Source organism: Danio rerio, chromosome 13 (genome assembly GCF_049306965.1).
Source record: "Danio rerio strain Tuebingen ecotype United States chromosome 13, GRCz12tu, whole genome shotgun sequence".
NCBI lineage: Eukaryota > Metazoa > Chordata > Actinopteri > Cypriniformes > Danionidae > Danio > Danio rerio.
The window spans coordinates 50,482,308-50,500,000 of NC_133188.1; the positions used below are offsets into that span (position 1 = coordinate 50,482,308).

The 17,693-nt window shown below is 36.3% G+C and overlaps 2 protein-coding genes across 12 annotated transcripts in view; both read left to right on the plus strand.

Moving 5' to 3' along the window:
- Positions 1-6,294, plus strand: part of tmem63ba (transmembrane protein 63Ba) — an 80,928-nt gene extending 74,634 nt beyond the window's left edge. For 8 of the 10 annotated variants that reach the window (XR_012388941.1, XR_012388942.1, XR_012388943.1 and 5 more), the window contains 3 exons: positions 1,271-1,386; positions 1,467-1,529; positions 1,691-6,294. Coding sequence is in view for 5 of the 10 variants with exons in the window: in XM_005157065.6 (XP_005157122.1) it covers positions 1,271-1,386; positions 1,467-1,529; positions 1,691-1,843 (332 nt within the window). In the remaining 5 variants the exon portion in view is untranslated. The remainder of the gene's footprint in view (positions 1-1,270; positions 1,387-1,466; positions 1,530-1,690) is intronic. The other 2 variants (XR_012388939.1, XR_012388940.1) reach the window with 1 other exon arrangement.
- A 3,559-nt stretch (positions 6,295-9,853) lies between these two features.
- The window catches only part of LOC571446 (zinc transporter ZIP9), a 15,054-nt gene continuing 7,214 nt past the window's right edge, over positions 9,854-17,693 (plus strand). Inside the window, exons 1-5 of one of the 2 annotated variants that reach the window (XR_012388944.1) lie at positions 9,854-10,123; positions 10,734-10,839; positions 11,975-12,148; positions 15,315-15,771; positions 16,156-17,693. The exon at positions 16,156-17,693 is cut by the window's right edge and continues 385 nt beyond it. Coding sequence is in view for 1 of the 2 variants with exons in the window: in XM_695036.10 (XP_700128.4) it covers positions 10,028-10,123; positions 10,734-10,839; positions 11,975-12,148; positions 15,315-15,383 (445 nt within the window). In the remaining variant the exon portion in view is untranslated. The remainder of the gene's footprint in view (positions 10,124-10,733; positions 10,840-11,974; positions 12,149-15,314; positions 15,772-16,155) is intronic. The other variant, XM_695036.10, reaches the window with a different exon arrangement.

The window sequence follows — 17,693 nt, forward strand, 5'->3', positions numbered from 1 at the left end:
AAGACCTACTAGAACACACATGGACCCAAGATTCTCACAGAAATCAGTCAAGTTTAGTGAAGGAAAAATCATGGTTTGGGGTTACATTCAGTATGAGGGCGTGCGAGAGATGTGCACACTGGATGGCAACATCAACAGCCTGAAGTATCAAGACATTTGTGCTGCCCATTACATTACAAACCACAGGAGAGGGCAATTTCTTTAGCAGGATAGCGCTCCTTCTCATACTTCAGCCTCTTCATCAAAGCTCCTGAAAGCAAAGAAGTTGCTCCAGGATTAGTCAGCCCAGTCACCAGACATGAACGTTATTGAGCATGTCTGGGGTAAGATGAAGGAGGAATCATTGAAGATGAATCCAAAGAATCTTGATGAGCTCTGGGAGTCCTGCAGGAACGCTTTCTTTGCCATTCCAGATGACTTTATTAATCAGTGATTTGAGTCATTGCAGAGATGTATGGATGCAGTCCTCCAAGCTCATGATGGAGTCAGACACAATATTCATTCTGTTTGCACTGCAGCATGACTTTATATTCTATACTGGACACTATTTCGGTTAAGTGACAAGACTTTTGTCTAAGCAAAGACAGACCTTACTGTCCTAATTAAATCATTAAACATCAAGGCTGGATCATATTTAATTTTGACCAAATAAGCGTCATCTAGAGGCCTTTGCCTTTAATATAACCCTCTTCTGAGACCAAATGATCAACTAGAAGTCAAGTTATTGTTTGTTGTTCCTAAAACTTGGATAGGTGACAAGACTTTTGTCAGGTAGTGTATTCACTAACATATACACAATGAACAATACATTTATTACATTGTTTGTTTAAATAAAGTTGTTCATTGTTAGTTCGTGTTCACTTGTAATAAATGCTGTACGAGTATCGTTTATAATTAGTTAGTAAATACATTAACTAATAAAACCCCATTGTAAAGTGTGACCTGTATCTTTGCCTCAGTTGCATTTATCGAATGTAATTAATTATATTTTATGCAGATGCAGTGCTCTACATATCATTCCAATCAATCTAAAACAATTATTCCTTTTCAAAAATGATGAATGCTTTTTAAAAATAGATGTTCAAGTCACCTGGTGAATATGTAATAATATTAAAGTTTTTTCCAATACTGTGCAGCCCTATTCAAGATGCAGTTACAGTATGTTTCTAAAAATACAGCAGTGCTAAAAGTAGCAAAAAGTACAGGCAGATTTTTGGCGTATCTGTAATATGATTTTTCAATCTTGCTTGTCTTTTTTTCAATCTGACAGGATTTGGTGCTCCGACATCCATGTTTACTTTTGTGGTTCTGATCATCACCATCATTATTTGCCTCTCGCATATAGTCTTCGGTCATTTCAAATACCTCAGCGCGCACAATTACAAGGTCAGAAACAGGTTGATTATGATTTTAAGAAATCATAAAGGCCAGAATTATAAACCCAAATGTGATTGAATTCTCTGCAGATTGACATGGATGGTGTGGACAATGGACGACTGCGAGGTTCATCCCCACCGGTCAAGTCTATGGTAAGTTTTAACCCTCAGGGATGTTTATATATTCTCAGGGGAGCTAATAATTCTTCAACTGTTTTGTGCAGCCCTAATTGACGCACTACTATGTTGTCCTGTCTGATGTTTTCTATCTGCTTTACACATTCTGCACTGTTTTTTTTTTTTTAAATCAACAGCAGACGTACATTGCTCAAGTGCTACAGGACCCAAACTCAGACGAGACCGGAAGTGACCAGGGTCAAGGGTCATCGCAGGACGAGGAAGGGGTGACCGAGGGTGACTTCCAGTCAGGAGAGGACAGTCTAATTGAAAACGAAGTGCACCAGTGACCCAGGCCGGGCCACGGCATGTGCTGAACTGAGAGAAACTAGCAGGACTCCCCACATAACCAAACGGAGATACACTACACTAACTGTGTGTGAGTCCATCCCAGCTGACAGCTCAAACACTCCTTTATCTTTAATGTTTGGAGACAGGATGGCCAATTGTCAAGAACCTGGAGAGTGGCTTGTGATTGTACTCCAATATTGTTCATCATAGTTTCATAATTCATCCTCACATTGTTTGTCCTGGATTTGGTAGGTACAGAGTTTCCTGCCGTTACAATGCATGTTTAGTCAGTAAGACCAAAAATATAAATGATTAGCAAAAAAATGAATTATGACAGCTGTAGTGCTGTATCAGTTGGCCAGTAATGTTTTATAATAATATATTTGCTTACAGATTTCACCCTTAAATCTTTTGCATTAAAAGATTACTTATTTGGTGACAATTACAAGTAAAAATAGGTAGATTGCAACAGACTTTAACAATTACAGTATAAAGGACAGTTCTAAGATAGTCGAGAGCTTAACGTGTTGCATTTAAGAAAACACATGCAATTACAAAAATTGCACACAAAATAAGAAAAGATCCTCCTCACAACGCATACACAACAGTGCTGCATTTTCCTACAACGCAAATAAATCAATAAAACTTGCTGCATTTTCCTACAACGCAAACAAATCAATAAAACTTGCTGCATTTTCACACAACTCAAACATTAATAAAATGCGCTGCATTTTCACACAACGCAACAGTTTACGAAAACGCCTGCATTCACACAACGTAACAATTAACGAAAACACACTGCATTTTCACATAACACAAATAAATTAATAACGCGCTACATTTTCATGTAACAAACAAATTAATAAAACTTGCTGAATTTTCATGTAACAAACAAATTAATAAAATGCTCTGCATTTTTATGTAGCACAAATTAATTAAACACGCTGCATTTTCACATAACAAATTAATTAAACACGCTGCATTTTCACATAACAAACAAATTAATTAAACACGCTGCATTTTCACATAACACAAACAAATTAATTAAACACGCTGCATTTTCACGTAACACAAACCAAGAAAACATGCTGCATTTTCTCACAATTTACGAAAACGCCTGCATTTTCACACAACGCAACAATTTACAAAAACGTGCTGCATTTTCCCATAACACAAAAAAAATTGACAAACCGTGCTGCATTTTCCCACAACGCAAACAAATTAACAAAACGTGCTGCATTTTCACACAACACAAAAATGAGCAAAAATGCACTGCGTTTTCTCACAACTCAAACGAATTTTAAAAAACATGCTGCGTTTTCACCCAACGCAACAATTTACGAAAACACAGCATTTTCACACAATGAAAACAAATTAATAAAACATAAAAATGAAAATAGATATATATTATTTTTTATTAGTCTGAATAACCATAACTTAATAGCCAGGTTCGTCACATTTTAGGTTCTCTTAAAACGTTTCCGTTGTGTTTCATGCTATTTAAAAATGTTGTAAGAAAATGCAGCACGTTTTTGTAAATTGTTTGCATTGTGAGAAAATGCAATGCATTTTATTAATTTGTTTGCATTGTGAGAAAATGCAGTGCGCTTTCGTAAATTGTTTGCGTTGTGAGAAAATGCAGCACACGTGCATTCAAACAACTGAAGAAATTTTCTTAATTTGCTGTCGTTTTTGTAATGTTTTCTTAAATTGCAGCACATTAAGCTCTCTCAGCCACCATACAGTTCACCCATAAATAAAATACAATTTTCTCAGTATGAAATAGTTCTAAACTTTCTTATAAATTCTGAAGTATGATGGAAGCCAGCAGCTATTTACATCAATAGTAGGATAGAAAAAAATACCATAGAAGTCATTGGCTGTTTCTCTGAAAGAAACTCAATTGACTTGCAACAAGTAGAGGATAAGTAATGAAGAATGACAGATTTTTCATTTTTCTGTGAACTATACCAGGAAATTGTGATGTCAAATGTATTAATGTGCATTCATTTACTTTTAAGCTGTCCATTAAGTAGAGTTAAGTATCCAATTATAGTACAGAAAACAGAGAGCCCTAAAACATTTCATAATCACAAATTGTATCTCATATTGTAATAAATTTTATACAGTCAAGCCCTAAATGATTCATAGCCCTGGCAAATTCTGACTATTCAGTAAGTACCTTTTCCTTAAAAGTATCATTTCTTAAGTTATTCCTTTATAGAAGTTATATATAGTAAGTTATAACTTATATAAGTTATTAGTATTATTATTCCTTAAGTTACATTTACTCAGTGAGTAACCTGAAATCACACATAATAAGATGATAATGAGATAAGACGATGTACAAGAGACATCATTGTAGAAAATAAACATTTCACAGCTTTTATTTACAATTGAACTTTACCTTTAAATCAGAATTTGCCAGGGGTGTTAATAATTTCAGGCTTGACTATATTATTATAAATGCTCAAGCTTTAGAAACCAAATATTTTCCTTGGGTCAACTGAAATAGCACTACATCATAAAGTATTTTAAGATTAGACAAAAAAAATCATGCAATTTCATATCTCTATTAAAGTGAATGTATTTAACATAAAAGCCACTGCTAGTTCCTCTTGAATTGGGTTATGTCGGGAAAAAAAAAAACAGGATGATGAAGCTCTGATTTAACAGACCGTGAGGGGAAAACAGCCGCCGAACACTAACTCTCTCACCGTAATATACTTGAACTGGAAAAGCCACTATTTAGAGCGTCTGACAGACTCAAATCTCTGGAACTCTTAAAGGTCAAAAGCATCTCCTGTCCACCCTTCCGTCTTCAGCATATCCAGTGTTTCAACAGTTTAAATGTAACTACTATCACACTGCTAATGCGCGATACTGCTGTCTGAATCAAATGGACCAACTTTGGATCATGTTGCTCTACTGTGGAATGTTGTCAATAACTGGATACTGTAGCGAGATGCACAGCAAATCCCCAATGCGGACATAAGGATTTGCTGCTGAACGTGAATATGTTTTTCTTTTTGTTATGCATGGGTATGATAGCAATGCTTTCATCAGGTTTGTTGATTTGGTTTCTTTAACAAGTATAGACACTAACTGTTATTTGATCAGCTAACATGCTTTACTACTCATAAATACAGTAAAAAATGACATGGGAAACAGTATAACATCAAATCTAGCAACACTCTCATTGGGTCATGTGTCCTTAATATGGCCTTCTTTATTGCTATGGTGGTGTTTTCCTTGGCATTTCTACAAGAGAACTGGAACTGGTGGTTCTTACCTGTGTGCATTTACAAGCTGCTTGCTTGCAGTTGTGAACTGGGTTTATGCATCATTTAGTGGTTGAATCTGGATTAAAACAAGAACAAAAACTAGTTAAATCACCCGTTTAATGACCACTTTTAAAATTTAGTTCATATGATTTTCCTACGATCTCCGATTAATAACATATTGCATTTTTTTTGTTCAATGTAAAAGTGCAGAAACAAGATATCTTCAGAGTTTTTCCCTTTCGGAAATGAGCAGACAAAGGCTGTGCCTGAGTGCTTGCTTTAAAATCACCATCACCTCCCCTAAATTGGTTGATCTTTCCTGCTAGTTGGCTCTAAATAGTTCTCATTGTGTCATTTATTGTTTACAGGAATAGCAATGCAATGGTTAAACTGTCTTTTTCCGCATCAAACGTTGACTTGAAATGGTCGTCAGGTGTAAGCTTAGAACATTAGCAAGCTAATCGGTGATGTTTTAGTTCATTTATGTAAATCCCACTAATCACTGAGGAGCTTTGTAACTATTAAATGCAAATAACACTGTAGGCTATGCACTTTATGTGAAAATATGTAACATTATCACGGTGTATGTAATGATATCAAGCCATTTTTGTTATTGATCTCGTTTGGACGTGTACCTGGATGCTCCTGCTGCTTACATACTGTAGGTGATGATGTGTCCGTATGACTGCATCCTGGATCTGTTTAGGAAAAAGAAAACAAAACACTGTTCTGAAGCATGATGCGGTGGCAATAATTTATTTATGCATCTCTCTAGGCTTTATTTCCCATTTGTTACAGGTGTCGTCCGCGATATTTATTTCATTCGTCTGTTATATTTTCCATCTTCTGAATTAACCGGCCGTTGACCTGGAGTGAAGCGGTTAATCGGTGTGATATTTTTGTACATAGAATCATTGCACTGCTCTTCAAACACTAAACTGTATTTACATTTGTACAGCTTAGCCAGCAAAACCCATGTACAGTCGACCATGCATTGTTTGCTTTTCTTCCATTCGGATTTCCCCTTAAGATCGTACTTTGCTTGCGATTGCTGTTTTTAATAGTTTTGTATCTCAACCTCCCCCTCAGATGATCTTTTGTACAGCGTCATCCTCAAACTCTTCCATGTCTTTGAACAATAAAAGAGTCATTAACTGACAAAACCATATTTGGAGTCAAGAAATTCATTTTCCTTTGGCTTAGTCCTTTATTTATCAGGGGTCACCACATCACAATGAACCACTAACTATTTCAGCATAAAGTGGACGCCCTTCCAGCCACAACCCAGTACTGGAAAACACCCATAAACTCTCACATTCACACACGCACTAATGCACTACATCCAATTTAGGTTACCCAATTCACCTATACCCACCAACCTGATTTCACCAAGTAGGACATGTTTCTGGATTAACATCCATGTTGATCCTGGAACAACATGCCAATCAGAATTAAGTGATTCGTTTACCGTTTATGCTTTCGATTTGGTTTGTGCACTTGTACATGATTGATTTTGGGAATCATTTTCAGTTATGGTTGGGTTTAGGGGTAGGGAATAAGTATGGATTACATTTTTTGACAAAAAAAATTATGTTTCAGGATTAACATGCTAATCCAGGATCGCATCATGCTTTGCACAATCATGACACTCCATGTCTTTGGACTGTGGGGGAAACCAGAGCACCTGGAGGAAACCCACATGAGTATGGGAAGAACATGCAAACTCCACACAGGAATGCCGACTGTGCAGGACTTGAACCAGTTTTTTTTTTTTTTGGATGTGCATGCTAGAATTTATTTAGCAAATACGTTTCCATTGTAGTTCATGCACATTTGTTCTTATCGGATAAAAAGTTTATCCTACTGAGGGTTTTCTTCAGTCCTTAAATGCGATTTTTCTACATTTTAATGTGCATCTTTACGTTTCTTATGCATTTTGTTATGAATTGCAAATTGGGCTTAAAATCCTGTACTGTGATCTGGGTATAAAGGGACTTTGTTTAAACAAAAATATAAACAATAGTATGATGTAAACAAAAACCCATTGGCTGTCTTTTTCCCACCCTGTCTTCATGATTTAGCTGAAATTACATCAAACACTGAACAAAAGTGCAAATTTCAAAGAACTTCACAGGACCTTAATCTTCTAGTCTGAAAAAAAAAAGTTAATCTTGGATTAGCATTAGCTTTTTTTTTTTTTGTTTACGACAGTCAGTATGCTCTTCTGTCCTAACTCTGCTAAGTCAAAGCAATATTGCTAGTTTTGTTCATATAGTATACTTTCATTTTTCTTCAGCTTAGTCCCTTTATTCATCAGGGGTCGCCACAGCGGAATGAACTGCCAACTTATCCAGCATATGTTTAGCACAGCTGATGCCCTTCCAGCTGCAACCCAGTACTGGGAAACATCCATACATACTCACACACATACACTACAGCCAACTTTGTTTATCCAAATCACCCTGGGGGAAACCGGAGCACACGGTGGAAAATCCACACAGAAATGCCAACTGACCCAGCTGAGGCTCGAACCTGCGACCTTCTTGCTGTGAGGTGACAGTACTAACCACTGAGCCACCGTGTCGCCCCATTTAGTATATGTTTAAGTATTTAAACCACAATGTAAATTAATAAACAAAATCTCTTGGCTTCCAAATAGGCATTTTAAAATATATTAAGGACCATTTACCAAGATTGAATACTAATGTAGAGCACAGTCTGGTCTTGAAACCAGTAAGCAGTACTTGTTCAGGCCATTTAAATATATCAGTATTAAGTATTTTGTTTGCAGATAGAATTAAAAATACCATATTGTTCTAGACCAAATTAGCCTATTGTTGATGAACACTAAATCATTTAACTAAAGCAAGGGTGTCCAAACTTGGCCCTGGAGGGCTGGTGTCCTGCTGAATTTAGCTCCAACTTGCTTCAACACCACCTGCCAGGAAGTTTCTAGTGTAACTAGTGAGAGCTTGATTAGCTGGTTCAGGTGTGTTTGATTAGGGTTGGAACGTTCCAGGATACCGGCCCTCCAGTATCGAGTTTGGACATCCCTGAACGAAAGCATAAGTCTCAAACTCAATTCATGAAGGGCTGCAGCTCTGCACAGTTTTGTTCCAACCTTAATCAAACACAGCTGATCCAGCTAATCAAGATGTTCAAGACTACTGTAGGCTACTAGATCCGCTGGGTTTGATAAGGGTTGAAGCAAACTGTGCAGAGCTGCGGCCCTCCAGGAATTGAGTTTGAGACCTATGAACTAAAGAGACACAATATTAGATTTATAATCCACTTGTGTAAAAAATACAGCAAACATCCCATATTCATCGTCATGTTTTATCCACCATTTTCAAAATCAGGTTTTGCATGTTTTATCACTTTTTTTCCTCCAATGACTGATATCATTTTATGGCAGCATTCTTCTAGTTACCACAGTAAGTTCAGTCTTTGACCTCTTATAGTCTTATGCTGGAGTCTTGTGATGTGTCTCCAAGGAAAACAGGAACAGGGAGCCATGAATCTCACAGTTTTTCTGACATCATGAATCATTCATTTGAACCGATTCTTTCCAACAGTAGACTCGAATCTTTCGACTGCATTTTGGCATTGACAAAATGTTTTAAATCGGTTAACCAACTGTAAAAGACATATATAAGTCACATAGGATCATTCACATGTTCTGAATTGTAATTATTTCACCACTTTAAAGTTTTGAGTTGTTTGTATGAATCTATTAAAGCATCTTAACAGAAATATTATGTTAATTCCCTGCAAAAAAAAAAAATCAAGCTTAAACCAGCCTAGGATGGTTGGCTGGTTTTAGCTAGTCGATCAGCCTGGTTTTAGAGGGGTTTTGGCCACTTCCAGGTTTCTAACCATTTCCAGCTAAGTTTTAACTGGACAGGCTGGGAGATGACCAGCTAGAACCAGCTTGACCAGCCTAGCCAGGCTGGGAGCCCAGCCAAAACCAGCTATGTCTAGCTTAAACCAGGATGGTCAAGCTGGTTTTAAATGGTTTTAGCTAAGACCAGGCTGGATATGGCTGGAAACTAGGCTGGTCGACCAGCTAAAACCAGCCAACCAGTCTAGGCTGGTTTAAGCTGGGTTTTTCAGCTGGGTTTTCACAATACACCTATTAGATACATCTAAATGCTGCTATGACAGTACTTTAGTTGAATTGTTTATGTATTTTAGAGTTTAAGTAATTTTTTTCGAAAGAAAAACAACTTACCTCCGCCGTTTCGCGCGCCATTTTAACAGCTTTTGATGAATTAACGTTGTCACGTGTCCAATTAAAACCTAACATTCACAAAGTAAACATTTTTTTGTTATAATAATTCACAATTTGCTAACATTATATTTTTTTGACAGCTGGTAGACATTGCCAACTAACTACACCTGTTAGCAAACTGCTTGTTTTCTTAAACGTAAATTCACCGTTATACAATGTTATTTTGAAGCTTTTTGGTATTGCTTGCTTTCATAAAAGGTACAGAGTTCAAAGCTATATTATAATTATATTATTCTGAATGAACATCTTCGTAACGCAATAGATCAAATAAACAGCTATTTAACATAAAAAAAAAAACAAACGCTAAATCTCCGGTGGTTTTCTGACAACACTTCTAGCTGATAGTGAATCAGTTCACTTAAAGGAATCGATTCCTTAAAATGGCTCTCACTCTGAGCATCATCATGTAATTCCGTCTCTCGGACTCTAGGGGTGCAGTTTAGGGTTGTGGAGGGTTATGGACGGTGGCGATACGTGGGGAACTTCACTCTGCCTTTTATTAAGTGCTCAAAGAGGATATTGTGATTTCTGTTTGTGTTTTTGGCTGTTTTACATGTGATGCAGCCCGATTGTGCGTTCAAAGGTTTAACCGGACGAGCGGAAGAGTCATGGACGGAGCTTGGGCTGTTATTCTCATTTCTCTCGCTATGTTCGTGGGATGTTTTGTGCTAGGGATAATTCCACTATTGATCAATTTATCAGAGGTAAGATTATGAATATCATAATCAACAAGTGAAACATAGCAAACATAGTAAACATAGCCGGATCAGATAGTAAACAGTTGCGGTTTAGACAAGAAAGCAGTGTGAAATGTAGATAAAAACAATGTTCACTAACGTTGCATGTAACTTAGATACTAAATAGTATGCACTACAAATGAAGTTTAGCTAGATCAGTAAGGTTTTACTAGGATTTATACCAGTATTTGAGTTCAGTCACGTAGCTGGATTTCCCTGCACGTGAGATTTTTGTATCTACACATCTTTGTTGTGTAACATTACCAAATACAGTTTGTATATATATATATATAGATTTACATTTACAAATACAATTTATATATTTAGATTTGTATATCATCTTAAAACAAACGTAATGTGGCATGTAACGTTACCAGTTTGGTTTATTGTACTGTATATACACATGATACTTCAAGTCTATCGTATATACATGATACTTTTATGCTCCACTTTCCAGCCCATAGTTAACTCTGGCAATTTAATGTACTGTTTATGAATATTGTATGAATAAAGTGGTGAACTTTGACGCTGAAAAGAAAATTACAGTTATTTTAAGATAATTTCTCCACCCTTACAGGAGAAACTTCAGTTGATTAGTGTCCTGGGGGCGGGGCTTCTATGTGGCACTGCTCTGTCAATCATTATCCCGGAGGGGGTGGAGTTAGTGCAGGAGTCATGGAAAGGTAAGATTAATTCACTTCACACAATTAGTAAACACAGTCACGTACACTCTTACAATATATGCTTCTATACCAAGTGATTTATAAGTCACCAAAACTCACTTTAATAGTGCCATGTACTAAAGGCGGGATAGTTCACTCAAAAAAAGGTGGGAAATCCTGTTATCATTTACTCACCCTCCACTTATTCAAGTGTATTTCTTATGTTGAACACAAAAGAGGATATTTTTAAGATTGTTGAAAACTGGTAGCCATTTACTTCCATTGGATTTGTTTTTAAACCAATGGAAGTTTCCATTAACCTGTTTTTATGTTCATTTTGAATATCACAAGTATAATTGCTTGATGGGAAATCCCACATTGGCATAAAAATGTATGCGCACAACTGCGTAGGATAAACGCCTTTTAAAAGAATTTCAATGGAAACATTTAGAGAAAAAAATCCAAAAAAAGTAATGTGATTTTCGTTTGAAAGATCATGTTATGATAAAAATTGACACGATGTGTATTAATGGACAAACCAGCATTTTGAGCACATTGTAAACCAAGGGTGTCCAAATTCCTGGAGGGCCGATGTCCTGCAGATTTTAGCTCCAACTTGCCTCAACACACCTGCAAGGATATTTCTAGAAAGTCTAGTAAGAGCTTGATTAGGTAGCTCAGGTGAGTCTGATTGGGGTTGGAACTAAACTTTGCAGGACACCGGCCCTCCAGGACCGAGTTTGGACATGCCTGTTGTAAACCATCTTTTTAAATCCCTCAGCCAAAGTCTGTCATCACCAGAGGTTCAGTATTATTATTACAGTGGTTCCTCGCTAACACGGTTTACCTTTCCCGGCCTCGCAGTTTTGCAGATTTCTTTACTGCAGTTTGACATGCCATTTTATTTATTCATTTTTACAGCACATTATGTTCTGCATCCCGATTGGCTATAGACCGTCAAGCAATCGCATTGGTGTCTCCTGTATAGTACAGAATGTGTTCAGCTTGTCAAATTAACATAAATCTTCGACATAGATATAAACACTAGATGGCTGATTGGAATGTTGTTCCAGGATTAACATAGATTTAAATCCATGTCCTACTGAAATCCGGTTCGGGTTTTTTCCAATGCATGTGTCTTTTTCTCTTGATATAGACTGGTACTGCACCACTGTGGGAAGGGCTCCAAATATCTCTGAATCAAATTCATCACTTCATGTGGTGGCAGAGAAAGGTCTGCGTCCTCACTCCATCATCGGAGCGTCTCTGGTCTTGGGCTTTACGCTCATGTTTGTGGTGGACCAGATTGCCAACTACTGCGCCATGCATGGTATCTCATTGCTTTTACTTATTCGAAATTAAGTGCCTTTTCAAAATACACTTACATTTCACAAACATTGACCGTGTTTGCATAGAAATGCATATAACACGTTGCATTATCAGATGTTTAAACATTTTTTAAAATAGCATACATCATATATCACACTAGTTTATTTTTGTGAAATATTATTAATATTTATCCTAAAAAAACATAATTTTGTAAATTAAACGTTTAAGAAATATTAGGTTTAGGGCTGCACAATCAATTGTTTCAGCATCAATGTGCAATAGCCACATCACAGGATCTGCAATGTTGACTTAGGATTATAGTAACCAGGAACCACATTTCAGAAGGTGATTTATGAAGTCATAGATCAAAGTTTAACAATAACAGAGTGAAAGAATATGATGTGTTTTTAAAACCTGTGATTAAGATATAAAAAAATGTAAATAGATACATTTTATATTAAGTTTGTACATTTAACAAAGTTTAATTGCATTTAACTATTTATACAATAAAGATAAAACATTGTTATTTTACATTTGTTACTTATTTCTGTTATTCATTGCTGTTAGAAAACCATAAAACACAAAACAATTAATTTATATCTTTGTTCTATTGTATGCATCTATGCCAGGGCCAGGGGTGTGCAAACTTGGGGCCCTATCATATACCCGGCGCAATGGGGCGCAAGTCGCAATACTTGTTTAATGCTGTTTAAATAGCAAATGCATTAGCGCTCATTTGTGCGCCCATAGAATCTAAAAAGGAAGGCGTTCTGAGGCGCACTGCTGGCGCGTTGCTATTTTAAGAAACTATAATAGATTTTTCATTAGACCAAAACAAACCCGGTCTAAACTCCGGCGCAGAGTTGCGCCTCGCTTACACACTGCTTAATACACACAAGAGAGCAATAGGCAAATATCTGTACATATGAAAAAATTTAATATTAAGGATATATATAGGATATAATAAGAATAGATATAGGATATAAATATAAAGGATTAAAATATTACAAAACATATTATTTTCTAGCCTACATAAATATGAAAAATCACTGCTTTTATGTCTTCTTCATCTCGGGAGGCTTTTTCAGTTCATTCATAACAATTTGCTTTTGTATAATGTTATTATTATTAGCAGTATTATTTATTATATCCATATTTATATTTGTTTTATTAAAAACAAGCTTAGATTTGCCCACCTGTCAGGTTTTAGACCATATGGGGCACAGCAGGTGTTTTAGGATATAACTCAGGTTTTTGACTTCATTATTATTGTTCATTTATTCGTTTGCTGGAAATTAGAACTGAATTTAGAAATAGTTTTGAAACAAATATTTGTGCTTAACAAACAAAATTAATTATTTATAGACTAATTGATGTCTGTGCGTAAAGGTTTTCCTATCCAAGAGCGAAAGTGAAAGCAGATCATTTATCTCTTATTCTCATGCAGTAGATGCTCTGTTTAACAGTTTTCAGTTAAAAAAAAACTGTTCACTGTTTGCTAGTGAAATGCTCAGTTTTTCCACTTAGACTTACTTTGCGTCTGTAAACAGCGAATGTGCTTATGGCGCGACGCTGCTGGCTCTTAAAGGGAATGGGAGATGAGACTCTAATTGGTTTATTCTCAAAACACACCTATAACTCATTAAGAAAATAAACTCAACCCTTTTAGACCATGAACCACGGCGCAAAGCGGATTTTCCTGTCCTTAAATTAGCAAAAATGCGTTCTGACACGCCCTGAAAGCGTTTGCGCCACTGCGTTTTGCGCTCTGCGCATGGACCGTCAAAATAGAGCCCTTGGTCTTGGAGATGTCTTATTGCTGTCGTGATGGCAAGCAGCTGCTTTGTTTTTTATTTATTTATTTAAAAAGCGCATTAAAGCTGAGATACAACCTGAAAGACGACAATACAACACTTACTATCACAATCATCAGCACTTTTAATAGTTTATTTTACAGACTAAAAATATGCTGTTGTTCTTTTGGAGTTTTAATTCCAAAATTGCTGCCGCTCCATCTAGTGGCTGTTTCCCAAATTGCACTAGAATGTAGCCTCCTGGGGCCTCATGTACGAAGACTTGCGTAAAAATCCTACTAAAACATTGCGTACGCACAAAGCTGTAAATGTGCGTACACAGTAAAAAATTCAGATGTCTAAAACACTGTGTACGCCGAATCACGCGAAAATTCTCTTTGTACATCTGAATGAACGTGAAACTGAGCGCAACATGCACGAGCGCAAAACCCCTCCCTGCCTCCTCCCCCAAATGAATATGCTAATGACTCTGCTTTGGCAAAACCCAACGAAAAAGCAACGGCAAAAGCAGGCAAAAGGAGAAACTTTGAACAGAATATGAATTGGAGGTGCTGCTTTCGGAGGTAGACCGGAGAAAAACTTATTTGCAAGTTTGTTCTATGGAATTAATAACAAAAGAAAGAAATAGAGTGGGAGAGTTTAGCTGATGCGGTTAACAGTTAAGTCTAAGCTTCACACTGAGTGGATTAAAAAAGAAATAGTGTGATTTATAGGTGTAAAATTTGACAGAGCCTTAACAGCGTGAGTGGCGTAGCTTGTTAAACACATGAAAACATGTTTTGACACGTTCGCGCATGAACTCGGTTCAAATCCAGCGTCTGATGAACTCATCATTTTTGTGCGTACGCAGCGTTGATACATGAGGCCCCTGGTGGTTCTATGCTCTTTGGTTACGGTGACCTTAAGTGTCAAGAACAGCGCCTTTAAATAAAATGCATTATTATTATTTTTTTTTATCATTATTATTAAATGTCTTTAAGCTGAATACTGGTTTCTTAAAAAAATATCAAGTCAAACATTATGTGGTCATCATGGCAAAGATAAAATAAATCAGTGTATTAGAAATGAGTTATTAAAACTATTATGTTTAGAAATGTTAAACAAATCTTCTCTCCTTTACACAGAAATTGTGGAAACAAATATACAGGGGGGCTAAAAATTCTGACCTCAACTGTATATCAATCTTTTTATATTCCTGACATGGTAATGCACAGTCATAAGCATGCATCATGAGTTTAATTAACTTATTCCACTCGGCTGCAGCTAGACATGATGAAGTGTGTGGGAAAAACTGTGAGGTGTGAAACGCTGTCAGATGCTCTCTTGAGAACATTTCTGTTTGTTTGGTTTCAGATCCCAGAGCTGGAATGTATCGTGGAAACAGTTTGACTGCCACCCTGGGTCTGCTTATTCACGCTGCAGGTGACAAGGGCTTCACTTCCACTATTATGCTCTCCTATTGCCCATACATTACATTACATGTCATATAATAACAAAAAAATGGAAAATCTGCACACTAAAGCTGACTAATCTTATTGTCTGCTTTGGTACTAATTGCTAGTGTTGCATTTAGGTCAACAAAAGCATTAAAACGGTTTAATATTTAAAAAAAAGTTTATCCTAAAGTAAAATGTTGTAATTAAATTCCTCAACATTTGCATTTTGTTGTGAAAATAGTTATTAATAATGATGAGTTTAAATTATAGCTGTGGATTCTGACGATCATATAGACAAAATAAAAATATAATGTTTCATATTATGCTGGAAGATCTATTTTGTGGTGTGGCAAAATTCATTGTTTATGTTAATAGTCTGGGCAAGGCAGTGGCGCAGTAGGTAGTGCTGTTGCCTCACAGCAAGAAGGTTGCTGGTTCGAACCTCGGCTCAGTTGGCGTTTCTGTGTGGAGTTTGCATGTTCTCTCTGAGTTTGCGTGGGTTTCCTGGTTTTGCGTGGGTGCTCCGGTTTCCCCCACAGTCCAAAGACATGCGGTACAGGTGAATACGGTTGGCTAAATTGTACGTAGAGTGTGTGTGTAAATGTGTGTGTGGATGTTTCCCAGAGATGGGTTGCGGCTGGAAGGGCATCCGCTGCGTAAAAACTTGCTGGATAAGTTGGTGGTTCATTCCGCTGTGGCGACCCCGGATGAATTAAGGTACTAAGCCGACAGAAAAATGAATGAATGAATGTTATTAGTCTTTTTCATTGTTTGGACGCCACCGCAAGGAATTAGGGCTACACAATATATCGTTTCAGCATCGATATCGCAATGTGCTCATTCGCAGTTGTCACATCGCGAGTATACGCAATGTTAAGTCTGTATTATAATGTGTCTTTTGCATGTGCTTTTGAGGCCTGTGAATGTATGATGATTTTGAAAGCTTTCAGGCATAAAAAATTGAGCCATTTGTAACTTTAATAATGATAATTTATTACAAATATATTACAAAGAAAACTATGAAGTATTAGTTTACATTTTATTATTTAATTACTACATACCCGAATACTGTTAGAGTACTTGGAAAACAATAAAACAGTTTATTTCAGTTGTTTCTTTTTCGTTGTGGAGTTTTACAATTACGAGAGGATCATGTGCTATGATTGATCGTAGCTGGTCCTGCATCACAATCATTGTTAATCCAATCAGGTAAATCCTAGCCCTCAATAAATAGCCCAGTTTGTTTTACTTCTAGTATCTTTGTTTTTGAAGAATCCCCCCATCCACCTCATCTTCCCCTTTCCTACTTTACCAAGGGGAGCTCTAGTGACCTTCCTGATCTCAGACCCCCTTCTATTATATACGGATTCTCATTGCAATATATGGTGCAGAATAACGAAATATCGCAATGTTAGATTTTTCCAATATCCTGCTTGGGAGTACGTCATATTTTGTTTAGCAATATATTTTTTGTGACTGTAATAATTTGTTAAAAATAGTTTATTTATATTTTGATGCAATTAATTAGCCCAGAAGTGCAAAATAAAATGAGGAAAAATAAGCACATATGATTGAAAACAGTATAGGAGAACATACTTGAAAATGTAAAAAGAAATAGTCCTTACCATGTGATCTCTCACTCATTAAAAAAACAAAACTATTTTAAGGTAAATATTATTTGCTCATTTAAGAATTAGTTTTTATTTTTTATTTTTTTTGTCTACAGAACAAACTATTATCCAGTGACTTGCTTAATTATCCAAACTTGCCTGGTCTAACCTAATAACTTGCTTATGTCTTTAATTTGCACTTTATGTACTGTCATCATGGCAAAGAAATTACTTCTAAAAAAACATTCTTTAAAAATCTGCTCATCATTAACCTCTCAATGTGTTTTTTACATGCATTTTTTTTAATTTTCTCTTTGCTATTTGGGCTTATTGGAACCTAATTAGAATAAAACCTAAGTATCATATTTTGATATGATGTACTTTTTGAGATAAATGATGTCCATATATATCGACTCGTGGTCTAAATTTACATGAAACACTTTTTCCCGACTGTTTTTTTAATGCATATACATATAACATATACATTTCTTGAACATGTTTTGATTATCAGAGAGTAAAAACAACTTTTTTTCCAGTTGCAGGATGACACTGTATGTCTGTAACGAAATATAAAACATTCAAAGTGTTTTAAATAGCCACTTAAGAGCTCAAATGTGCTGTCCACGTACAGTATGTGGCCACTAAGCCCTAGAAGGTTAAACAACACTTGGGAAATATTAATTGAT